We start from the raw sequence: 25,168 nt of genomic DNA on the forward strand, positions 1-25,168 counted from the left end.
GGGAGCACGCAGGGTCCCCATGCCTTGCCCTCAACCGTTGAGACGATGGCTGCTTGCAAGGATGTCATGTGGGTGGGAGTGGGCAGGTTGAGCACATGCAGGGCTCATGACTGGAGGCCAAAACTCTCCCTAACCCCTCCCTGTGATGAGGGTCTGGATCTGTGCATAGAAGAGCACTGTGGAGGGAAGACAGGGCTAAGATGGCTGGGGGAGTGTGTACATGGCAGGGACTGGTTTTGGGCTGCAACAGCTTCCTCAAACATATGCAGCCAGCAGCACTGCTGCTGGGGGGAGCACAGGGAAGCCATGCCATCACCCACCTTCCTTCTTCATTCCTGCTCGGAAGCACTTCTTAAGCCTGCAGTATCGGCACTGGTTTCTTTTGTCTTTGTCTACCACGCACTGCCTGTTAAACCTGAGAAGAGAGAGGTGTGAGGAGCGGCAAGACTGAGCCTGAAGGCAAGGCAAGACAAGACAGCCCCAAGCTTCAAGATACGCTCTGAGCAGGTTCCCAGAGGCTCACCCTGAGAAAGGAACCCCAGTCTATGCCGTTTCCATGCTTGCTTTAACCTGAGGCTTCCTCTTTGCACTGAACATCTCAGCCCTCTGCTCTGCCTCTGGATGTTCAATAAGGATGGGCTAGAGCTGACAGTCGTATGCAGGAGCTCAGGCTGCTGGTCTTACTCACTAACCGCTAGGCATAGGATGCTCATGATGGACTAACAAGCCCCAGTGAAGTTAAAAGTGTGAGCCAGGAGGGTCAGAGCCAACTAGGTAGCCTCTGTTCTAAGTTAGATCCCAGTTAGAAGAGGGGAAGAATGCATTTATTCTCAACAAAAAAGGGGTGGAAGGTTGTTCTTGAGCTAGTAAGGTTAAGAAGTGGGTTTAAGTGCCTGCATCTCTCCAGGGCTGTGTCTGGGATCCAGGCAGGTTCGTTCTGACCTCTGGACAGCATCGCTGGTGTGCAAATGGCTCTGCAGCTACCTGCACTTCAGAGAGGACTTGGGGAAGCAACCAGCTCCTTCCCTCCACGCTTGTATTACCAAACCCATTCCACGTGGCGGGGCAAACACTGGTTTCTCGTGTGTGTGGTCTTGCATGCAGCACAAGCCTGGTGGCCATTTGCAGCATGAATTTCACTTGCAAATTTGCTCTAACTTACTGCAGAATGATCAAGCTTGCAAAGACAAAGGCATACAGAGCTGGGAGAGGACTCCCAGCCACACCGAGTTCTGTAGCTTTTGTAAAGGCTTCTTTCTACTGTGCTTTTTAAAGCCCCAAGCTAAGATTTGCACAAGTGAATGCCTGAACGCAGCTTTCTAAGCTGCGTCTTGGGTTTTCTACTGGAGCTGTGGGGAGGGAGCTCCTTGGGCAGCCACCTTAAACAGCCCAGGGGTGCAAGTGATGAAGAGCTGCACATAGACTCATAAACCTGGGGCTTCTTTCTGTTACTCAGATTTTAGAGTCTTGTTGCACTTCATGCTCTCCAAGTGGCTGTCAGGCCATCAGGAATAACTCACTCAAACAGCCCGAGTGGTTTAGGCACTCTGAGCTGAGGATTCCTCGGTTTCCTCTGCAACACTGTGTGTGGGTTGCTCAGAACAGGGAGCAGGCAGGTCACAACCGCCGATGGCACGGGAGAGCTGCGGGCTAGCACCAACAATACAAGGTGTAGTGCATGAGTTGCAGGAGCAACATGGGTGCCTCATCCTCAGAGACATGCATGCTATGCTGCTCAGCTGGTTGCTCCTTAGATGTTCCTTTATCATGTAACAGACAGTGGCAGCATTTTAGGTAGATGGCAGACACACTTCCATCTCATGATGGAGAAGGATGGGAGGCCATTAAAGTGCCCCCAGGGAGTGAGGGGGGTTTGCAGCGCACTCAGAGCGCTGAGTAGCAAGGTGCTCAGCCCCTGTAATAGGGCTTCCCCCACCCAGGCATGACCATGCTTGCTGGCCGCATCCACGTTTGGCCATATCCATTTGCAAGAGCACATGCTTGGCCCATAAAGAATGGGGCAAGACCTCCCAGGGTCTTTCCCTGGGAATCACTGGAGGGCAATCCCAGAGTGAGAGTGATCTCTGACCCTTCCCAGCTTAGGATGAGGTCAGGGAAGGTGGCGGAGGATGCAGGGAGGGTGAAGAGGATGAAGGACCATGCTGCTGGGCTTTGAGGGCTTTGCTCTTCAGCTCCTAGGGACTGTTTTGTCTCAGCCACATGACTCTGTCCCCTCTGTCCTTACCTGCAGGAGTACATGTGGTTCTTCCGGACGCTCCTCCTGAAGAAGCCTTTGCAGCCATCGCAACTGGAAGCCCCGTAATGCTTCCCTGTGGCGCGGTCCCCACAGATGGCACACAGCGTGCTCACCCCAATGCTGTTGGAAGTGTTGAGATTGGCTGCTTCTGATGGAGATGTGTCTGCTTGGGGAAGGACACAGGAAGAAGAATACAGTGAGACAGACAGCCAACATTTCCTAACTGTTTCCAGTGAGAGACTTGATTTTTGGAGGACCCAGGCTGCTGCAGCCAGGCTGTGCAGCAGGAGCCAGTCAGAGAAGTGTGTAAGGAGTGGTGGGTGCTCTAAGTGTCGTAAGTCATTGTATTTGGAGTGTGCAAAAGCTCCCTGTATGTCAGGTGAGACAGCCTTTCCCAAAGGCCTGACTCCAGCGACGCCTTCAGACAAAGCAGAAACCCATTTGCAGGAGTCACAGAGCAGAGCCAAAATTCCTCAGGGATTTGCAGATGCTTTGAGCTGCAGTAGCATAGCCAGAGAAAAAGCTGGTGCAGTGTTAAAGCTGAGGCATTACAGCTCAGGGTGAACAGCTGATTTGTTAGAGAGGTATTTGTGTTATAGCACCAAAAGAGCCCCAGACAGCCCTTAGCAGACACTATTAGAGAACCGAGGTGACCAGCTTCCCTTTGCTGGAGAGCCTCTCTGCCAGGCATGGAGCTCCAGCCTGCACAGGGGTTCTTCAGGAGAACAAGACTTTAAGTGCATAACAAACTCAGATGACTTCAGCTGGAAAACCTACGTGGGCAAACACTACCCATGCAAGGCAGGACTGATCAAGCTAAGCCAGAAAGAAAGGGTGACCTATAGCATGGAGAAGGCTGTATGCTGGTATCTTCCAAGAGTCTGGTAGTGCCACAGCTGAGATTGATGTATCTTACAGTCCTTACAGACTGAGGAGGGCAGGCACTTGCAGGGCTCTTTTGGGAGGATGGGGAATTACAGCAGCCTCTGTAGGAAAGAACATCTAAAAGGCTCAAAAGCATACAAACCTACACTAAAACCCCTCCAGCAAGCCAAACAAACCTCAAGGCTGAAGGGATCAGCCCTTAATTCAGTTGATCTAATTGTCTCCTCCCATGTACATTTTCCTGTATCAGCAGAGGCACATTCCCTTGCCTCAGTGGAAATCCCAGTTGCAAATGATACCCAGGCTCTACAATGCCATAGAAACCTGCTGGGATTTTTAATACTTGAGTTTATTGGTCTCTGGGTTTGGCAGGAACACAGTTAACTCTCACCCCAGGAGGGCCACAGCTGCTCCCACTTGGCACCCAGCAGAAAGGGGCCTGGGTGCTATAAAAAGGCTGGTACCAGGAGAGCACCTTTTGGTAGCTGGAGCATGGGGGGGAGCAAAGGCAATGCTGCATGGGGCAGGGCTACAATTTCAGTATTTGTTTTGCAGAGAAAGGGGTATTGCAACAGGCACTGCGCAGCCTGCTTATGCCATCCCTTGACAAGAGTAACTGGTGTGGATCCAGAAGCAAGCTAGCACGGCAGATTTCAAGCCAGCCCCTTCCCTTGCTCTGGCAGTACTTTTCATTTCCCTGCCTGCTTTCTGTCTAATTCCTTGTGCCCCTCCTGTATTTCTTTCTGAGTCAGTCTGCTGCCTGTCTGTGTCCCTGCCTGGCACACCCTGTCACACAGCTGCATTTCCAAGCCTGCAGCACTGCCTGTGCAAAGCTCCTCTCTCCACTCCCAAAGCCCTGGGCTCCTCCCAGGACCATTCTGGCTGTCTTTTGTCCCTAGGAGCAGCTTGCCTTTGAAAACATCCTTCCTCCAAATGCATCCCAAGAGCTTGGCTGGATGAAGGTCATTCCAGAAGGAAAGTTAGATTTCCAGTTTCAGCTAAACATAGGACTTGCACAAGAGAGGAAGAGCTGATCTGCCTATAATCATATTACTTGTGTATCTGTGACAGCCCAGATAAATCCCTTTTTAACAGTATATCATGCTGTAATCAGAGGAAGATAGAACAGGAAAAACTGGCACCATTATCAAAGAAATTACAACATCTTAGTGTAATAGCCAACCAACAATAAAATTATTGCCTAATGGATAATTTTCCAATTAAGTAGTTCCAGAAATGTGGGTTTCTGGCTGATGCAGTGAAGTGGGTTTAATGGGATTGATTTGGAGTTAAAGTAAATGGAGGAAATAAAAAATCTGACTTTGAGACCTCATAGCTGAGACTCATGTTAGGACATGAGCTCCTCGAGAGGTCCCCAATCCCATGTCTGAACATGGGGTGCATTTAGTCTATGATGGTGGCAAACTTGGTCACTGCTGAGCATCCACTTCTGGGCTGGAGCTACAGAGCTGTGTGGGGTAGGGGCTGAGCTCTTCTGCAGTCCTCAGCCAGAAAAGGAGGCAGAGGTGTTGCCGGCAGAGGTGTAGGCAGTTGCTGGAATGCCAAAGCAGCCCTGGAGGCGAGACTTGCCCTTGGTCTGGAGCTGGGCAGAGGAGGAGGAGAGGTGTTGGTGCCACCTGAGCCAGCTGACTCATCCAGCTCCAGGGCATTTTTCATATTGCACCTGATCTCATCATATAAAATTATCATGTCACGCTGCCCTGTGGAGCCCTCAGTCTGATGGAGCTAAGTCACAGCCCCCTGTGCAGGAGCTTCTGCTGCTGGGTGGGCGAGGGGCATGGAGAGGGAGCAAGACCTGGGCTTGTCCTGGAGGGTCCAGATAGGCATTAGCAGAGCTGAAGGGGGCTGCTCTGAGCCCCAAGACCCCTGGGTGGGTAGGACCAGCTCCTGGGAGTGGAGGAGGGGCTGAGACGCAGGGCAGCAGGGGTTATTGCACAGCAGAGCCACTTTGGCACCACAGTGTTGCATCCGTGATGGAGCAGAGCCATAACCTGGGGGAGACCTGCGCAGTCTGTGAGGGGACAGCCCGCACCAACAGCGCAGCCCTTCCTGGACAGGGGTGCCCCAGCAGCCTCAGTGACGCAGCAGGCAGGAGGAAAGGGCTCGGGGGGTCACTTTCTGTGGTGTGCTTCGTTTAGTCATTAACCTCGTATTTAGAGAGGCTTTAGGGGGGACTTGGAGAGGAATCTTCTGTTATCTCTGAGCATTTAATCACCGCGATTCCTTGGTGCCCAAATGGGTGGGCCAGTGTTACAAATCCTGGTGGGTTAAGTGTGATCCTACCCTCCTGAGGGGACAGGATCGCTTGTCTATTCCCACCAGGTCCCCTCATCCCTCTTCACAGGGGCTGAGCCTCCTGGCCCTGCAAGACTCCCAGGGAAGCAGATGCCACCCTGCACCCTGGTGCTGCATGGGGAAAGGCTATGGCCTTGGGGTAACTGCAGGGGCAGTGCCTGAATCACTTTTTGTAGTGATTCCCACCCTTGCCAGGCACTAAATGGCTTTCTGCTCCAGGAAAACCTACTTCCAGTGGCTGCTGGAGTGGGACTGGCTCTCTGCTCTGGAGCCACAGCATCAGTCATCTGTCCAGTGAGCTGTCAGCAGCGTTTCACTTGGAACCTTTGGCTAGTCTTTTCTCTTGATTGGGATCTGGGGGAGGTGAGACCCACCCCATGCTCAGCCCTAGCCCCAGTCCCTGGCTGAATGTCTGGTGGGGACCTCTCATTGCACCCAGCTCCTGGTATGTGCCTGTCCCCGAGGTATCTGGGCTGCAGGGCACCATCCTGTCTGCACTGAGCACAGCATTGCCACCATAATTTCTCCCCAGGGGAAGCAGAAACCCCACTGTGAGCTGCTGGGAGCCCCATGGCTGACACCCCTGCCGTGCCCCAACCTTCCCCGGGACCATTTCAGCAGCTACCCCAGGGACTTGTCCTTCTGCTGCTCCCAGCTCATCCCGCCACTGCAGAAGGGAGAAGATGGAGGGGACTTACCGTTGCCCATAGCCAGCACCTGCATGTTCTCAAACTCCAGAGTGGTATACGCCGGGTCCAGCGCTGCGCTATAATCTGCCATCTCCATGTCTATTAGGGCTTTGGAAAGGCGCATTATCATCAGCAAACACGGGCCAGATTGTACCGATTCCCTTGTCCGAGGCTATTGGCCCTTCTGCCTCCCTCTGCCTTCGCTGCGTCCCCTATCTGCTGTCTTTTATTTCAAATATTTCTCTGAAAGGATTTGCTGAGCCTCAAGGCCTATACTCCCCAGAGGGGTGGAGGCAGGAGGCAGGGGGTTAATCTTTAATCATCTCACCCACTGCTGAATGCTGCTAAGCTTTTTTTTTTGGTGGAGCAGCAGTGATTCTTGTTGACTGTTTATTATTGAATCTCGAGGTGCTTTGCCAATCCCAGCTCCTGGGTGCAGGCAGGACCGCAGGAGCAGGCGCTGGCCGCCCAGGGAACACACCTTCCCGGGCTATTGACCTTGATGCTGAGCTGTTGGTCTTAATTGTACCTGGGTGGAAAACTTGGAAAAATCCCCGCCAGGAGAACAAGGTTGCTCTTCACTTCGGTCATTGCCTTCCCCTCTCCACAGCTGGTTGCCACCTTCTCCTGATTTTCCCTTCTCTCACTCCCTCCATCCTTCCCACAGCTTTTCCTTTTTCTCCCTCCCCATCAGAGAAGGTCAGCACCTGCCTGGCAATTTACACGTTGCTATGCAAAGTAACAACATACTATTCCCTTTACTTCCTTATAAACTGAGTTTTATAGGTACTGGATGCCCTATAAACAGATCCCACTCTGCAGCCATGCCCAAATGGTGAGCAGGGCTGGGGGGTGGCATGGGCACCCTGGGCATCACCAGGGCTGCTCCTGTCCCACCACTGAAGCCACCCTGTGCTGGACAGCCCCCTGCCTTGGTTTTTGACTGATGCATCTTAAAATTTTCATTAGGCATTTTACAATGCAGCAGAGCTTTACTCTGCAGTGGGATTTTTCCTTCTACAAATGTATCTGCTGCCAGCTCTCCACCTCCAGCACTGGTGGTGGTCCTGCTGCCTTGCCCATAGCTGGGGCCCAACCCACTGGTACAGGGCAGGGAGGACTGGAGCAAGCAGCAGAGCTGCCTGTGCTCTCCTCCCCAGCTGACCCTGGCCACATCACTCCTCTGATTTAGACAGGACCAAGAGGTTTCAGAGTAATTGCAAGATCAACAAGAGGGAGTTTAATTGATTGTTGAATGGCATCGGCTGGCTGGCTCAGGAGAATCAGTAATTAATGGTTTGGTATCAGCTCGCTCTGTGTTGAAAAATTCCCCCTGATTTCACAACCAGCAGTGGGTGACTGAGTCCACATGCTGCTGATTTGGGCTCCCAGCTGGCTTGTTTTTGTGCCTCCCAGGCAGCCCAATGCAGCCCTGGCCCCGCTGGTGCCCCAAGCTGCCCTGGCCCCAGTGGCATTGGTGTCACCACGTGGCACCAAGGTCTCTGGCTCCACAACAGCATGTGCCTTTGGCCAGTGATGCTGGTGATGATTTGCTGTTCACATTTTAGGAGCACAAGGGATTGTTCACACAGCCCTTGGCCCCCAAAACTATCATCTAAGTAGCACGTCCAAACAGCTCTTCCACCCTAAGGCTGTAGAGCGAAGCTGAGCACAGGGGAGAGCCCCTGCTTTCTCACCTGGGACTCGTGATAAACAATCCTTTGCTGCAGGGAAAACAGTCATCCGGTCTGTGCTCCCGAGAGAGGCCAAAGCTCTCTGCACTCACGTGCCAGTGGCTCTTCCCATCAGCAGGAGCAGTCCTGAGCCAAAAATTGTTTTTACAATGTGCACACTGGGATGGTGATGCTAAGGTAGAGCATAGTCCCCTCTGTGGCCTCATCCCGGGGACCTCCATCCCAGCCCTGGCCAGGCCACAGTGATCCCTTTGATTAGATAAATGCTACAGACACTAGGTCAAATATGTGCAGGATTTGCCACAGTGTCTAGTAAAATATCGTAAAAGTACGGCCTGTTTTGCTCTGCTCTGCAAAACAAACCTTTTGCTTAAATGCCCTGCTGAGCAAGGAAGGCTGCAAAGGCCATTTGCTCCCCAGGCAGGAAGGATTAAAAGGGCCAGGAATAGAAATCAGACAGGCAATGTGTGCGGGAGAGAGGCAGATAAGGAGCAGGGAAGTTTGGAGAGCATTAGGTGGCTCACGAGGCTGGGACTGTCAATGGGACGTGGTGCTTTCCGCCTCAGGGTCGTGTTGACTGTCGTTTTCTCACTACCGGTGTCCTCCGTTGGTTGCCAGTGCCCCTCCCAAATCCCTTGTCTCAGTGTGGAGGTCGAGGACCAGACCAGTCAAGGACACTGTGCACTTCCTTTGCCCCGGAGATGGGCTTGTGATAGAAATGTTGGCTGCTCCCTGGGCATGGTCTGCTGTGGGAGGTGATGCCTCCCCGGGGATGTTCTGCCTGGGGAGTCCTTGTCTCCTCCTGGCGTCCCTGCGTGGTGGGTTTTGGGACAGCTTGCCAATGTAGTCCTGGCTTGTAGTAGCCAACAGGACCTCTCAGCCCTGCAGCTGTTTCAGGTTAGAGATATTAAAGTCAGCAGCTGGTTGTGGGGCTGATCCAAACACTTCTGTCCTACAGGTGCTTTGTCATTTTTATTCCAGAGAGAGACAACTTGTAGCTGGCAAACCCCACCCTGGTAGGCGAAGGCTGTTCCCAGACCAGGTGCTAAGGGGAAATTCAGCTTTCAGGCTCTCTCCTCTCTCTTCCTGTCCCCATTTTCTGTGCCCTCCACCCACCATTTCCTATGCCAGGAGATGGCTGCAAAGGAGACCATGACAACTCCAGGGCATAAGCGTTCTGCGCCAAGCGATTATTTAATTTTCAACTGTTGAACAGCAAATCCTTTCCCATACTGGCACATCATGACACTGATTCTGCCTTACCTATGTATTCCTGACTGGCAAATTCATCCAATGCAAAAGGGGATTCCCTGTCAGTAAGATCTATGCTTCTCAGTAAATGAGGACCAGGAATAGCGTATTTAATAGAGCATTTATGGTAAGGATGCCATCAGCTACCGTGCTTGCTAGCTCTTCATGTCAAGTGGGTGAGCCAGCTCCTCTCACAGGGCTCCTCCTGCCCTTCTTAAACAGGGTGTTGTAGGATCAAAGGATAATTGAGTTTGGAAGGGACCTTGGGGTTTCTACTCCAACCTCTTGCTGTAAGCAGGGCCAGCTGTGAGAGCAGCATGGGTTGCTTGGGTATTCAGTTGAGTCTTGAACACCTCCAAGGATGGAGACTCACAACCTCTCTAGGCAACTGGTGCTTGACTGTCTTTACGGTGAGTAAGTTTCTCCTTAGACACTGTCTGACCTCTCTCCAATTTTTATGCCCATTTGTCTCCTCCTTCCATGCACCCTGTGAGGAGCCTGGCCCCATCTTTTCAATGTCCCAGTGTGGGTTACACCTCTGTGGTTCCTGCTGGCCCATTTCTCCAGCCTGCCATGGGACGGCAGCCCTTCCCTCCAGTGTATTGACCGGACCCCCCAGTCTGGGGTCTCCCATGGACTTTCTGAGCATGGAGTGAGCAGGCTGCAGCCAGGAGCCTGGGACCCTCCTACCCTTTGCTTTTCTCTCTCACAGCTCTGCAATCCCAAGAAATCCCTGGCAGAAATGCCAGTGCCTGGAGCCAGCAGGACCAACCTTGTCTTACATCAGCAATGCCACTGCTGCCCCTTGCAGCCCCAACTCCAGACCACTCCTCCCATGTCACTCACAGCTCCAAGGCCACTGTGGGGCTGGAGTGGCTTTTCCTTGACATGCAAGTGAAGCAGAGATGGGCTCGGATCTGAAACTTCTCTAGAGCAGGGAAGCCCCAAAGTCGCAGCCCCTGCTCAGCCTACCACCATTTCACCGAGCAAGCTGTTGGGGAAACATGAAGCCAAGTTACAAGACAAAGAATAAAAGTCCCAGGGGAACGTCACCAGCGTAGTCTTCTCCACACATGCAAAGGTCCCTTCTGCTTTTTTTTTCTCCCCTTTGAAATTTCAAATTCCAGTTTGTGGACAAAGTCCTGCCTATCTGAGAATATAGATCTCCGACCACTGACCAAACTCCACTCCAAGCAGTCCCGAGGGCTGCTCTTCCCCTTGCCCACGGATGCCTCCGCTCAGTCCCCAGATCTGCCAGGATTGTGCCGAAACTTTTGCACTGGAGCAGAGCTCTCGTACGTGCACAAAGTGGATTTTGCACGTTTCAACCTTAACGTCAGCAGCTCCCTTTCTCCACGCGGAACGTGAAGGACCATTGGGAATAACCAGGTAGGAGCCTTATCACCTGCAATTCATTTGGGCAGCCATTGCAGGTAGAAAATGAGAAGAAGAAACAAGGGCTTCCATTGTGCTTACACCAGCAGTTTTAGCTCATCATTTAAACTAGGGAAGGGGGAAAAAAGGCAACCCTGGAGGGGATGGAAAACGAGAGAGAACATGAGCTCGTGGAGGCAGAGCCACTCCGTATGGTTAACTGATAACTCCAATTTGCCTCTTCCCTCTCATCTTTTCTGATTCTCCCGATTAAGGTCAACTTATTCTCATGCTAATAATTTCTTGGCCTGTTTATTCAGCATTAAAAAATTAACAGAGAGCAGTTTACTGCATGACTTGCTCACACAGAACTGCTACAGATTAGCAGGCAGGTTTTAAGCCTCTGTGCAAGACTTTTGGGTCTAGCAGCCAGTCCGCACAGCTCGAGGATGAACTTATTTTCCTGTTTTTAAAGAACAGCTTTTTCTAAAGTCAATATAAATCCCCCTCCCTTCATGCCTTAAGTATATTTGCTCTGTGACTATTTCCAAATGGGAAAGATAAAGCCAAGGGCTTGTGTTTTGTCAGACTTTTTGTAAACAGGGATATTTAGGCCACACTGTCAAACCCTTCTGCCTTCTGCCTCGGCATGCCATGACTCCAGAGCAGAGATGTCAGTGTGTTAATAAGCATCTCCAAGGGATTTGGCAGGGGCTGGGGGGCTACAGGTCAATGCAGCTGAAACAAGCCCCCAGTTCAAATGGCAGATCTTTGCCTCCGCTCTGGGCAATCATATGATGGACACACAGACAGGGATCTGCTCCCGTGTCTGTCCCCAGAATGTCCCCAGCAGCAGCGAGAACTCTCCAGGAAAACAGATGATTCAGCAGAAGTTGTTTAGGGTCTGTTTGCCCTGCCAGCCGCACACAGCATGGCCCTGCCCTGGCAAAACACTTTGTGGAGGTGAACCAGAAAGATCCACCACCTCCATCCAGGGAGGTGGATCAGAAAGACCCAGCCCTGAGAGGCAGTAGATGATCACAGCCACATGCCAGACCTGTGCCTGGGTGACAACGCAGGCATTTTATCAACCTGTTCAACAACAAATGGTGATTTATTTTCCCCAGCACTGAAGTGCCTGTCGCTGTGGCTGGGACAAATGCTGTTTGGAGATGAGGGTGATGCCCAGGACAGGTGATGCCTGAGCAGACCCCGGACACGCTGGTGAGCTTGTGACGTACAGTGGCACTCAGGGCTCCCCGGCACAGCTGAGGGTGACAGAGGCAGATTCACTGCAACCTTAGGCTATTTCTCACCAGTGCCAAAGTTATCAAGAAGTGGCCAAAGCACCCAGAACCATCCAGGCCTCCAGGCCACAAAATCACTGTATGGAGAATGAAGGCAGGTTTTGGACATGGGGAAGAGACACTTCAAACCAGGCAGCAGACTCTGCATGAACTCCTCTCCAAAAGCAACATGTGCATTTCAGCCGAAGCTGGATGGATGTTGGAGCTGAAGGCAATTATTGGAGCTAAAATAAATAACTGCTATGCAAAAATGGTAGGGAAAGAACTGCAAACATGGGGACAGACAGACCTTTTCAGCATATACTGCTCTAGCGATAACACTGTGTGTGCGTTTCATCCCAGGACCAGAAATGGGTTTATTATCCTGCCTAACAAAGGCTCTGAACACTTGAGGAAGTAATTATTAGTACTCTTGGGACCTACTGTTCTGCAAGGACAGTAAGTTTGAGCTGTTCTTAGAAAGCCAGCTGTGCTCGAAAATGCCAATGCATTTGCTGGTGTGTATTTGCAATCACTCTGCCTTCCTTCAGCCCTCGAAAACAGCATCTGTCCTCTGGGACTTGTAGGTTGGCACTTGTGACTCTGGAAATCTGGCTGCTGTGTTTTTACGCAAAATCACACAATGAGCCCAAGACCAAACGAGGAAGAGGAACTGTTAGATTCATTTTCTTCCATTACACCACAGGCTGAAACTTGGCCCAAGCTACAGCTCCCACTGTTGATCCTGCTTGCCCCATCCAAACCCTACACTGCAAGCATTGTACTTCATCCAAACCCCAACCCAACAGAGACCCAGACACTTTCCAGCAAAACACTCCTGCCTATTTGGGAGGAAATCCAGAAGAACTCTGACTTTGCCATGTGCTCTTCCAGACTCACTGTCTACGCTGGCAAATGCTCAGCTCAAATCCAGTGGTTTAAGCCCTGTTTAAATGGGAGAGTAGAAGCCATGGGAAAGCAGCAGTGCTGGAGAAAGGGTCTGTTGCCTTCCATGCCTCACCAGGATGTTTAGTGTGGCAGGGACCTCGGCAGCCCACATCTGGACCTGGAGAGAACTTGTTTAGCAGGTGAATGTGATCTTTTTGGAACTGAAGCAATCTTGCCGCTTCCCAGGAAAAAGATCCCTACTAAGCTCACAGTCTGGCAGGCAAGCAAATCACTCCCTGCACCCCTGCCAGCTGTTTGCTGGGCTTTTATGTTTCATCGACTTTATACATTTGTTATACACATACCAAACAGCCCCTGAATCGTTCCAGCTGGTGGAGCAATAGGTGGAGGAGGAGAACAGCCAAAATCAACAAAGGTTACAAAGCAAGTTTTACCTTTTTTTAAATTCATTTTATCTTTCTGTGAAGGTGGATGCATCAGCATGCCATGCCTGCTGGAAGTGACCTCCAGTTGCTGCTGTGGCTCTCAGCACCAGCCCTTGCTAGAAATTAAGGCAAAAGGCTACAAAGCTGCTGGGGGTGTGGAGGGAGAGCTGCAGTGGGGCAAGGGCAGCAGAGGGACGGTCTGAGACCATGTCCCCAGAGGAAGGCAAGCCAAGGGCTCCTCAAGGGCAAAAAGTATCTTCCTGAATCAGTCAGTTGCGGGCTGCTGTAGCTGCCCTCCTTGTGCCCCGGGCTGGCAAAGTCAGCTCCAGCTGGGGAGCTGAACTTTAGGGGAGCATCTCAGGAAAGGGCCACGTGTGTATCTGGCGGGAGGCAGCAGGAGGAAGGGGGAAGGCTGCTGAGGGTGGGAGCATTGGTCAGGTCTGAGCTGGAAAAGGTAGGCTGGGTATGGAAAAGAAAATTAAAAATGGGTGGTAAGTTAAAATTTGAGAGATTCTGGTTTCTGGAGTCAGAAGGGAACAAGTTAGTGCAAAATGGTTTTTCTCCGCAGGAGTGCACAGGGTGCCTGAATGGCCTGTCTTGTCCCCAGTGTCCTCAATCATCAGAGCACAGCAAGTGCCAGAGGAGTAAGTGGGAGTAAAACAGGCCTCAGGAGCTCCAAGTCCACAGCAGCTTTGCATGCCTGCAGCCCATGGCCACCACAGCACTCTCCTATGCAACACAACATCCTGTCTACTGCCACAGAAACAAAAAAACACAGCAGAAAGCGAGGTATGGGGACATCGGAGCTTTCTACATGCAAGGTTTGTTGCATTGGGGACAGCAAGGTGGGGAGGCGATCACACATCTCCACAGTCCCATAAACCCATGGCCAGGACAGAGCAGTGCAACTGCCTGGCTCCTGGCTGACAATCAACATGGCAAACTGCTAATTAGCCTTTGAGTATTCGACCTATGTCTCCAAGAGAGGATAACACTATTATTTGTCCCTTTACACTCCTGCAAGGCCCAGTGCCATTGGCCTCTTGTATAATAAAGAAATTAAAATATATCATGATCATAAACTACATCATTTGAGGAAATGAACCATCTCTAGCAAACATATCATGGGACGCCAAAGCCATGAACTTTTCTAAATCAATCACCAGCTGATAAAGAGCGCAGATATTTGCCGGGAGCAGGTCCCAACACGTGGCTCCCCGCACAGCACTGGTTTGGGGACCTCATCCCGCGGTATGGTGGCTCAGGGTGCAGGCTGCCTCAGGAGTCACAAACCCCACTGCCAGCACAAGCCCTGCTTGGGGGGAATTGCTTAAGCAGGAGGAGCCCCAGGACTTTTGCTGTGCCCCAGGGGTTGCGCAGAGGCTGGTGGGGTCTTTTTTGGATGAGGCTCTGCAAGGCACAGCAGTCCAGGGCTCGGGATGCTCAGAACATGTCCAAGTGCCTGCAAACCCCTGCACAGAACCCTGAGGCCAGCCAGCCTCCTCGCTGCCTCACCTTCATACCAGGGTCCCCATGGGTGCTGGGGCTGAGGGGCTGAGCACAGAGGTGGGGGACCTGCACTGGAGGGAGCCGCAGAGGGGGACCCAGAAAACCTTTCTAGTGAGAGCTCTGTGCAACCGATAAGGTTTGCATTCAAAGTGTTTTTCTCTTAGTTGTTTTTAAGCTTACATTATGAGGGCTGAGTAAGCCCTGCTGCAGACCTCTTTGGCTAGGGAGCAGGCGGGAAAGAGGGCAGGACCTGAGGTTGCGCTGCAAGCTGGCAGGATATGTCCCTGGCCCTACCGAGGCTGCAGCATGGGGCGATAATTCCAGACACCGGGAACTGGGCTGAGAACGAACAATTAATTTCCCAAACGGTGCAAGCAGTCACTGGGGTGTCCACGGGATGCTAGCTCAGCTCCACCACCTCTTCCCCCAGGAGTCCCAGCACCTGCTCCACCATGCCACCCACATTGGGGTACCTCTCTCTCAAGCCCCAGAACTGAGCTTGGGATCATCAGCCATCGCTACCCATAATCCTGGCACGTTCACTCTGCACAAAGCAAGAGAAACCAGATACTTGGGGGTCCCCTCAGATGGGGACCAGCAATACATATGTGGGGGATGAGCATATTTTGGCTGCTCCAAAATCCCAGTGGAGCCACCGTGGTGGGGTTGCCAATGCCCTTCATTCACAAAACCTTTGCAGCACTGGCTACGCAGCTACTTCTCTCTCCAGTGCGAGTGCCGGGGGAGTGTGGGGGGTACCTGGTGTTTCCTGGAGCAGGTCGTGTCTGCTGCCATTCATCTTCCAGGGGTGCTCAGCTCTGCGGGCAGAGCTAGGGTAGTCTCGCCCTGGGACAGGGCTGTCCAGCCAGTGAGCCCCCCATGGGCTGCCGGGCACGAGCCATGCCCGGGAGCTGGCTGTGGTGTGGCAGCAGGGACCAGCTAATCCGTTAATGCTGGTCACAATGAGATTTGATGGGAACCAGGAGTTTGTGCTGCAGAGCCGCAGGTTTTAAAGGGTTCTGACCACTACTTGGAGGGGAATTATAAGGTGGCTCCGGGTTTGCACCCCGCTGCTGATGCCCGCAGCAATGCCCACTGCTTTCTGGGCCACCTTTCTGAGGTGCCCTCACCCTGGCCTGTGACCTGCCGCTGCACTTCTGTGGGGCTGCACATGCAGCTCTGGAAAACATGCCTGGGTGTGTTTAACAGCAGGAGTGGGTCTGACTCCCTCCCTGGGAAGAGGCTGGCTGCTTACTCTTTAAAGTGTTTCCATATAAATACCCAGAACACCATATCGTTGAGAAACAAAACCTTTGTCTCCCCTCCTAGCCACCATCACGACAGGCGGGACCAGGACAAGCAAGGACGAAGCAGGGTAGCAGGCAAGGAGCTGCACACATGGTGCTCCCCATCTCTGGGCAGCCCTGAGCTTTGTGTCCTGCAGAGCCCAGAGAGCATCTCCAATGGTTCAAACCACTCCAGGAGCATCATGCTAGAGCTCTCCCATGGCTCCATGGGAGCTTGCCTGCTCTGTGCTGGTGGCCTCCTCTCCCCATCCTCTCCCATGGAGAACAGGACCTGGAAAATTCTCAGGGCTGAGATTTCTTAATCAATTGTTGCACATCGGTGCTGTCGATGCGGAATCCAGGAGCCTCCACGTCCCAGGCAGCCTGAGATTTCAGCTAGTACCTTGCACCACGGCCCGGACAAGGCAAGTCCAGCAGGAAGAAAAGGGATTTTCTAACTGCCAGGCTACAAGAAACCCCTCTCTGCCACCACAGCACTGCACTCTCTGCTTTCTTTTCTGGTGGTGAAGCTGCTGTGACAGTCTTGTGTTGACTCATTTGGCCTCAGTCTAGGAGAGAGTGTGGAGGCTGCTGAGCACTGAGATATTTCTCCTCTGCAGGGAATATGTGCTGGTATGTGCGGCCCTGCTTAGCCCAGAGGAGAAAAATTAGGTGAGGGATTAGAGTGGCACTTCACTGGGTTTTCACAGGCACTGAGTAATGAATTGAATGCTGAAAGGGAGAACTGGGCACCTGTGCAATGCAGCCCTGTGCTGCACAGCTCTGGCCCCGACCAGGGCTGGGAGTGAGTGTGGCCTTGCTCAGCCTCTGTGCCTGGAGGAACTGACTGTGAGGCCAAGCCCATCTGAAACACCCATTTTCCTGCACTTTCCTTCCTCCTTGGATGGCTTTCCTCCTGCCAAGCCCGCCTTTACTTTTGCTGTGCCAAGGAGCAGAGAGCTTGTTCCTGCCCTCCAGAGATATCCAACCCCAAGCGCCATCTCAAAGGCATAAGTCTAATGGAGGAAAACTTTTCCTAAACCATTCCTGTCCTGTCTCCGTGAGCTTCTGTTCCCACCCAGGGCTGCCCGGGATGCATTTGAATTAATTTGGAGAGCAAACGGCTGCCAGCAGCTTCCAGAAGGCTCCTGAAGGGATGGGGAATGACCAGCAGGTCCATACTTCGTCTCTGTGCCTGGGGAAGGGGTGCCTCGACAACAGAGGCAGATGCCCAGTATGACAGCACGGAGCAGGGAGCAACATCGAAGGCAGGGCCAGTTCTGAACTGTGTGTAACCCCGTGACACCTCCCTTCACCCCTTTGTTTCCACACCGGTTTTAACGCCTGTAACAGGAAACACACCCAAGTCAACAGAGGTTTCTCCCAGACGGTGGCAGTCCCTGGGCACACACCCATGGATGAGCCATGGGCAGCACCCAGCTCTGCTTCCGCCAGGGAGTTCACACAGTGGCAAAGCCACCACCTCCATCCCACCACCATTTAGTCCTTGAAGGCAGCAGCCTGCAGGCAGGGGGCCGGCCAGGGCTGTGGGTCTGAAGGCCAGCTGTTTGTCCCCTTGCCCCTCCTGCCTCCTTATTCCGCCCTTCATTTCCTGCTGCCGCCTTTGCCCTGCCAACGCCAGGCTTTCTGCATGGGCTGGTTCCCTTGGGTGCCCATCGGTGCCCACCTCTCCCTGCCAGGGCACCTTGACCTGGCTGAGACTGCCCGTCCCTGGGGCAGGACCTGCGCCTGCTCATGAGCCACAGTGGCTGCAAGCGAGCGGCCACGCAGCTCGCTGGATGGGGACCTGCAGCACGAGCAGGGCTTTTTTCTATAGGGTGGTTGCTCGTTTGTGCTTTCCGCTGAGCCCCTCAGTGTTGCCCTGTCCATTAACCTGACACCCCACCCAGCCTCACAGTCCACGGCCAAATTTCCATGGGTGATGTTAGCACCAGTGAATCCTCTTCCCGAGCTGGGCTGCTGCTTTTCACCAAGGGTGGTGGGGTGGACCCTGCCACCCCAATGGAGGGGACGGGGTGGGATGCAGGACTTGCCCGGTTGGCTGGAAGCTGGGGGCAGGCTGGCACACTGAAGAGGAGCAGCAGCAGCTTCTTATCACAGAGTGTCAAGGCTTTGGGGACCATGTGGCAAAATGACAAACCTCCCCTGGGAGCAGAGGGGGAGAGAAGTGGCTGAGCGGGGCGGGAAGAGCCAGGTTCTGCAGCCTCCGTGAAAGGCACTGGGCCATAAACGCAGCACAGTGGCTGTCGTTTATGTCAGCAAACACGTCGAGTAGGCTCGACTATTGATTCTGACCATATAAAAGAGTGTTGTGGCACTTGTTCAGGTTTGCGCAGGTTTTACAGCTCTTGTTCTGAGAAGTACCCATGTATTTGGTTTTGCTCCTTCCTTCAGGTCTGTCTGTTGACACTGGCTCTCCTAACCAGAGCGTTCGGCCATGCCAGGAAGCTGAGTGTTTGGCTCTCCCTGCGTTTCCCATTTTCCCAGGGGTTGTCTTCTATAAAATCTTGCACACACCCATGACTGGGACAGGTTTCTGGTGCAGAGGCAAGTGAAAGGTGCCCACCGGTCCCATGTCGGTGGGTTTGGGTACCCCACACTCGGTGGCAGGAGCTGAGCCACCCATCCTGATGGATGAGTTTTAGGGTAGATGGGCAAAGCCGTGGGTAAGGTGCTGCCCTGGGCAGCCTGGGCAGGATAAGCAAGGTGAGAAATCTGTAGGGCTGTGATGAAAATCAGGGTGTCAAAGTAGCTTGGGTGTCCAGAGAAGGAAAAGGTGTCAGAGCTCCCAGAGCATCACCACAGAGGAGATGGCCCAAGCATGATGACCCACAGCATGAGGCCCATAGTATTCCCGTTCCCCGCCTTCACTCTTCCCACCTGGAGGTGTCAGCATTGGCCATTGGTGCTGGGGGCTCTGAGGGCTTGAGCCCACAGTGATCGCCCCCATCCACCCCTCAGCACTGGGCTCCTGGTACCGCGGGGCTGCAGATGGAGTCCCTCCAGTGGCTTTTGGGATAAAAAGTCCAGTCCAGCTGTGCAGACCCTCAGCTTTGTAGAGCCAGGATCCATCCGCTCCACAGCTGCTGGTGCCGCTCCACAGCTGCTCGCTCTGCAAGGAGCTGCTCCTCTTGCAGCTTTGGTGCCTCATCCAGAGCTCACCATTATTTTTTGAGGCATGTATTTCCTGAAGGGATTTGCTGGGTAATTTCTGTTGATGCTCAAGCTGAAGCTTGGACATGAGCTGTTCCTGGGAGTAATTGCTTTTGGGACTCGGCTAAGCTCAGAGGCCCCGGTGGGAATGTGGTGCCTCTGCCCAGCGCAGGCAAGCAGAGCCATCAGCCCTGGGTTCATGATACAGCCACTACCTTGAAATTTGCCTTCCATGAAAATTCTGCAACATTTGCCGTTTCCACAAACATTTCTGCCAGGAACCTTGTTTGCTTGAATATTTGAGGAAAGCAAACAAAGAAGGAGCCTGAACACAAAGAGTCATGGACAGGTTTTTTGCAGTCTTTGCCCTGTTCTAACCCCAAGCCTGCCAGCAGAGACACTTGCAGGTGTCCCCCCTGCCCGACGTACCCCTTGGCTCTGCCTTATGCACCCCCACGTTCCCCGCTGCTGGCCCTGGTCCTGCTGCAAATATTGTTGTATTTAAAAGAAAATTGCCCAGACTTTGCTGTCTACAGAACCACCACTACTCATCACCCCTTTGCACTCACTTTAAATAAAAATAACTTTTTAATGGCATTTAAGAAGTGTCAGCAGAAAACTAACTGAGCATGTCCCTGTGAGGGGTGGCCTGCAGACCCACACCTGCTCTGCGGAGCTCAAAATAGCTCTCAGACACTCCTCAAACCCTCCCCAGCCTCATGCCGCTTGCCTCCCAGAGCTGGAGCTCATTACCTGCTGATAGCAGCCCTCTGTGCTCACTCCCCCTTATAAAAATACCATCATGTTTTCGAGCAAAGCCAAAGACGAGGGTGTGCTGCTGGCCTGATAAGCAGACGGGGTGAGGCGGCTGTCCCGGAGCAGTGGAAGTCGCAGCCCTACAGGCAAGTGTAGCCACCCCATGACACTGAGCCACATCCCTGCAGCCTCCCACGACGGGGGGGGACTTCCCCCCCCCATCCCGAGCTTTTCCCCAAGGACATCTCCACCAAGCACGAGCAAACAGCACTCAGGATCAGGCCAAGGTGGCTAAAGCAGTGATTGTCCCTTTTGCATCCCATCTAAATAGCAGTGCTTATCCCTGGATGCAGCAAGACCCTGCTCAGCTGTTTCTTGCCCTGGTAAGTGCTGACCCTGCCAGCACCAGTGTCACGGCCTCTCCCAACATCCGGCGGGGACGGTGGGAGTGGGGACAGGGAAGGAGGTTATGCCGGGTGTCCTAACACCCACCAGTTCCCGACAGCCTCTGGGCCATGGACGCAGAATATAAGGTGTAAACAGAGGTAATAAATAGCAGGTGACATGAGAAATCAAGGCGAAAAAGCTTAGTTTGGGTCATATCTAGGGGAAATCTATAAAAAAATCAGGTCTATTTGGCAATGAAAAATAATTCTTTCACAGTGAAAAATAAAAATACTCAGAAATTCTGCCTTTTCTTATGTTCTTCAGCTGAAACTATTCACCACACCTGACTAAAATGCCCAAGCAGCTCTGACGTCTCGCATTTTTCAGAGAATTTCCAAAGCAGCTTTACTGAGCTGGCCCCATCATGCTCTGGACCCTGCTGTAACCACCAGCCCCAGGGATCCCCAGCTCTGAAGGGGCAGTGTTCCCTGCCCTGGGTTTGAGGACAATTGCCTGGATTGCACCCAAGTCTTTTTGGGTGGATAAAGGTGGAGCCAGGGACTCATGACCATCTCACTGCCTGGGAGAGGACCATCCCTTCACCCCCTCTCCATCCCCTACCCGCTCTCACACCCATTTCAGCCTCCCCTGGCATTAAACAGCAGTGTGCTTGGAGGAGACCATTCCCGCTCTTGGCCCATCCTCAGCAGGTGCTGGTGAGGATGCTGACTGTGCCCCAAGCTCCACGGCTCTCCGGTAGCTGCAGCATCACTCCCTTCTCACCCAGGGACCCACGCAGGGTGCTGGGGACAGGACACCTTTGTCACCGCCTGGCAGGGTGTCCTCCAAGTCCTATACACAAGGCACAAGACTGATGGGAGGGAAATAAGTGCCCCCAGGGAATGGTTTAGGGGGAAAACTGGTGGCAGTTTGGGGCAGGGATGGATGGGGAGGGTTTGCAGTAACTGCAGCAGGGGGATGCCCCCCTCTCTGCTTTTATGGATGCCACTGCTGCAAAGAGTGGGCTAGACCTTCTTGTCCTGAGGCCAAGTGCCGGTGCCCAGCTTTCCCTTTAGAATATATCCCTGGCTTCAAATGGGTGCTGAAATACTGAAGCCTCTGAGCTGGATAGGAAGATGGAAAAATCAGAAATACTGAAAATGACCCCTCCAAGGCTGAAGGCTTGTCTGGTGGAACCTGATGTGCATCTTCCAGCTGAGCCCTGGCAATGCCGTGCAACGCCAGCTGGAATGGCCCATCCTGCCAAGGGCCAGGAGCCAGCCGGCCATGAGGGCAGCGATGGCAAGCACGGCTGGGGGTCAGTGCTGCCGCTGCTGTGTGGAGCACCCCCATTGCTTTACAAGGGAATAAACTTCCCTGTGACCCTGGGAAGGAATCAGCCACCACTTTGCCATCAGCCCCACAGCGCATCCCAGCTGCTGTGCCCAACCTGCCGCCCAGCCCAGCCCAGCCCCAGCCCTGCGGTGCCGCAGGCTGCCTGGGAAGCCAGGCGCTGCCTGGTCCTCCATCCTCGCCAGCGTTCCTCACCTCTATTTGGATAACTTTTTCACCTGTTTTATTTATGAGGATTCCCCTCCTTCTGCCAATAGTCTGAGTTTCCTCTTGCTTTGGTCTGGGAGGCCCATCTCACTTTTTTATTCTTATTTTTCCCTCTCCCCCTTGCAAGGCCCCAGGCTCGGCAGTCCAGCCCGGCAAGAGGCTCACAGGCAGCGGGTGCCGGCTGGAGCGTGCCTTTGTTTGGCCATGGGAGCAGATGGGGAGAGCAGCTGCAGGTGGGATGTGCAGCGATTCTTCCCCAGCCGCCCCAGGGCGCCCAACTCTGCCTGCACCTGCCTCGGTTGCTGACCCTCAGGCTGAAAAATTAGAAGAAAATCAGATTTTAAAAAAGAAAATTCAGGAGAAGATTAACAGTGAAAAGATTTGCCTGCCTGTGTTTAAGGTCACTGATGTGCCGGGGCTGGAAAGTGGCTACTTGCATTAAAGCCAGCTGCAAGTGGGAAGAAGAACTTAATCATAAGTGATTAAAGAGCTTGTCCAGCTCCTTGGGTTGCATTTGTCAGTCAAAGCCTGTTGCTCACTTTAGAAATGAGGCTGGCTTCACATGCCGGAGCAAAGCAAGACACAAGCACCCTGGATTTGGGGACACCCAGGCCCAGCCACTCTGAAATGCTGTGTCTCCCAGGATGACGGGAACATCACTTGCGCCTCCCCTTCTCCTGCAAATGAGACACAAGTCCATTGCTGCGAGCCTGGTGGGTCAGGAGCCATCTCCCCACCCGCAGCAAAGAGGGAGGAGTGTCCCTTCCTGCACAGCGACTCACTCGGAGCTTCAGCCCGGAGGATGCTCAGCACTCACATCTGCTGGACCAACCCACTGTGGTGCCCTCACTCTAGGATCCAACCCTCTGTACATCTCAGAGGTATCAAGCCTTCATTTTACCCACTCATGAGCCCACTTCACTGTGTAGCTCCTTGCACGTTGTCCAAGCAGAGCCAGCTGGATGCAAAACCACAACCTGCGCTGAACAAACCAAAAACTCAGCATTTTGCTGGGCCCAGCTTTATGTGAAGCCCTGTCCCACTGCTGGCTCCTGCAGCTCAGAGGCACGGGTGATGGGAGCTCCTCCAGAGCCCCGGCTCCTGGGGGCCTGGGACGTACAAACAAGTGACCTGGTGAAAACAGGCTAAAACTCAGCATTTTGTAACTGCTTGACTGTAGTAGCTCCCTGCTCTGGCTCAGCCCAGCAATGCTATTGCAGATCTTATCAGTTCCTACACATTTCCGTTGCAATGGGCTGTGGACCCAAGGAAATGCTGATGAGCCCCACATCTGGCCATGGCTCGCCATGGAGCCATGTGAACCAAAACTGAATTGGGTTTGGAGAGTACAGAAGTGCTGGGGGCTGGAGCAAGGAGGCATGGGGCCTCGCTGCAGCATGGATGCCCAGCACAGGGGCGGGATAGGGTTGGAGGTGCCACCCATAGGAGGCTGCAAGCCTGGAGCAAGAGAATCCACCACCCAAAATGGGGCCATGAGCTAAGCATAAGGAGGTGGCCTGGGAGTCCCACAGGCCCTCCTGTGGCCTGGCTGGAGCACACATGGCAGCTGGAGTGTGGGCTGGTGGGGCTGTGTATGTTCATGAGTGGGGTGTGGTAAAGGAGAAGAGGAGCAGGACATGAAAAATACAGTGAGGAGAGGCAAGGTAGAATGATGGAGACCCACAGGACGTGTTGGAGAGTGATGGGAAGCCATGGTGCATGATGGAGAGACAGGGGAAGCGATGGAGAGCCATGAGGAAGTGACGGAGAGCCACAGGGGTGTGATGGAGAGCCACAGGAAAGTGGTGGAGAACCTTGTAACTGTGAAACCTCATCTGCCAGAACCTCTCTCCACACTGGCCATGCCCAGGGAACTGGGATTCCCAGATCACAAGGCACCAAACCAGCTCCGCCCCCTCATCTTGCAGGGATGCTGCAGCATGGGCCCATTTGGACCCATCCTGAGCATAACAGCGGGCTGACACCCCGAGCTGGGGGGACCTGTCCTCCCCATGTGCATTTGTTGGCAGTTGGCATCTGGCACAGCCAAGGGGAGCAGCAGCATGGGGCTGCCCTGGGCTAGTACCCACTGTGCCAGCCAGGGAGCACAGGACACAGGCCTGGTGGGCATCTCCCTGCGTGCCGCCCGATGCTGTGCACCGCAGAGACTGGAGGGGCCATTCGTCCGGGCACTACACTCCCTGCTGGGAATCCTGCCCAGCATTAACACCAGCCTGGCACTGGCCCTCGGCGAGAGCAGCAGCGCTGGCAGGCACCCGCTGTGCCTGCTCCCACAGCCCAGGCATGCCATGGGCCGCCCGCAGCCTTTGTATTGGAGTTGGCTGCATGTCCTAAGGCAGCACGTCACCTCCTTTCTAAACTACTTCCACTTCTGCTGTGAACCCTGCAGCAGCCCCTCTGCCAGCGGGTCGGACCACTCTGCTTCCTCGGGCACGTGGCTTCTTCTTTGAGCCAAGCAGAGTGAAAGAGAGAAATTACATATATATTATATAAAAATTAGTCGGGGACCCTTTTTCTGCCTCCATCTCCAGCCTTTGCAGGTGCCTGAGCTGGTGGGGACTGGGCAGCGCGGCGGGGCCGGGACGTGGGGCTGGGGGCTGCTGCTCGCTCCCAGCCCCGCTTCCCGTGAGCGACAGCGGGGCGGCAGCGCGGGCGATGGAAACGCTGTACTCACCATATGGAGCCTCCATCTTAGCGCTTAGCTGGGTGCTTACATTGACCATGTCTCGCCGGCTACTGCTATGGGGACTTGGGGCGAAAACCAGAGGAAGTAGAGGAATAAAAAGAAATCTAAATACATAAATAAAAATGTCTTTCACTAAGGAACTAGGTGAAGGCAGGAGGGTGCGCGGAGAGGCAGGGCGAGGAAACCTGCCTCTCCTGTTATCTTATTGATTCGCTTAATCAGGGCTAATGTGGGTGGAGATGTTAAATAGTAACCAAGCTCTTATGGAAACCAATCTGCAAGGTGCCGTTGCTGTAGCTATAGTAACTGCTGCCAAGCTAGAAACTCAAACACGGCTTTTACTGGACTCTTTTGGGGCTCCCGTTTCCACCCGGTGTCAAGGCTGGGGCAGCCACCAGGCTGGGGGTCACCCCAGCCACAGAGGGGACAAGGTGGCTGGATCCTGCTCCACAGTGCCCCGGGTGCCACTGGATTTGTGCTGTTGCCTGCGCACCATGGGAAAACCAGGGCTGAGGCTGCCTGTGGGCACAGGGTAACCCTGCCTGCGGGCGAGGGGCCATGGGATGAGTGTGGGGGCTGGCATGCACTGCCATGGGCAGAGCAGAGCCTGGCTGAGGCACAAGGGGTGAAAAGCCCCAGACGTGGGTCAGGACTTGCTCCCCCAGTGCAAAGCTGGAAGGGTCACTTGGAATGGGGAGCCACT

The 25,168-nt window shown here is 53.6% G+C and overlaps 1 protein-coding gene and 1 long non-coding RNA gene across 6 annotated transcripts in view; one reads left to right on the forward strand and one right to left on the reverse strand.

Moving 5' to 3' along the window:
- The window catches only part of LOC142064136 (uncharacterized), a 43,600-nt gene extending 21,329 nt beyond the window's left edge, over positions 1–22,271 (forward strand). Inside the window, exons 3-5 of one of the 3 annotated variants that reach the window (XR_012663007.1) lie at positions 9,805–10,481; positions 11,594–20,194; positions 21,886–22,271. This is a non-coding gene — a long non-coding RNA (uncharacterized LOC142064136). Of the gene's footprint in view, positions 1–9,804; positions 20,195–21,885 lie in introns of all 3 variants that reach the window. The other 2 variants (XR_012663006.1, XR_012663008.1) reach the window with 2 other exon arrangements.
- HNF4A (hepatocyte nuclear factor 4 alpha) overlaps positions 1–24,630 on the reverse strand; it is a 37,813-nt gene extending 13,183 nt beyond the window's left edge. Inside the window, exons 1-3 of one of the 3 annotated variants that reach the window (XM_075108752.1) lie at positions 24,454–24,630; positions 2,246–2,420; positions 321–415 (exon numbers count right to left, since the gene is read on the reverse strand). In XM_075108752.1, the coding sequence (XP_074964853.1) occupies positions 321–415; positions 2,246–2,420; positions 24,454–24,502 (319 nt within the window). In that variant the 5' untranslated portion in view covers positions 24,503–24,630. Of the gene's footprint in view, positions 1–320; positions 416–2,245; positions 2,424–6,156; positions 6,428–24,453 lie in introns of those variants that run through there. The other 2 variants (XM_075108750.1, XM_075108751.1) reach the window with 2 other exon arrangements.
- Positions 24,631–25,168: the final 538 nt, after the last annotated feature.

This window comes from Phalacrocorax aristotelis, chromosome 13, assembly GCF_949628215.1.
Source record: "Phalacrocorax aristotelis chromosome 13, bGulAri2.1, whole genome shotgun sequence".
NCBI lineage: Eukaryota > Metazoa > Chordata > Aves > Suliformes > Phalacrocoracidae > Phalacrocorax > Phalacrocorax aristotelis.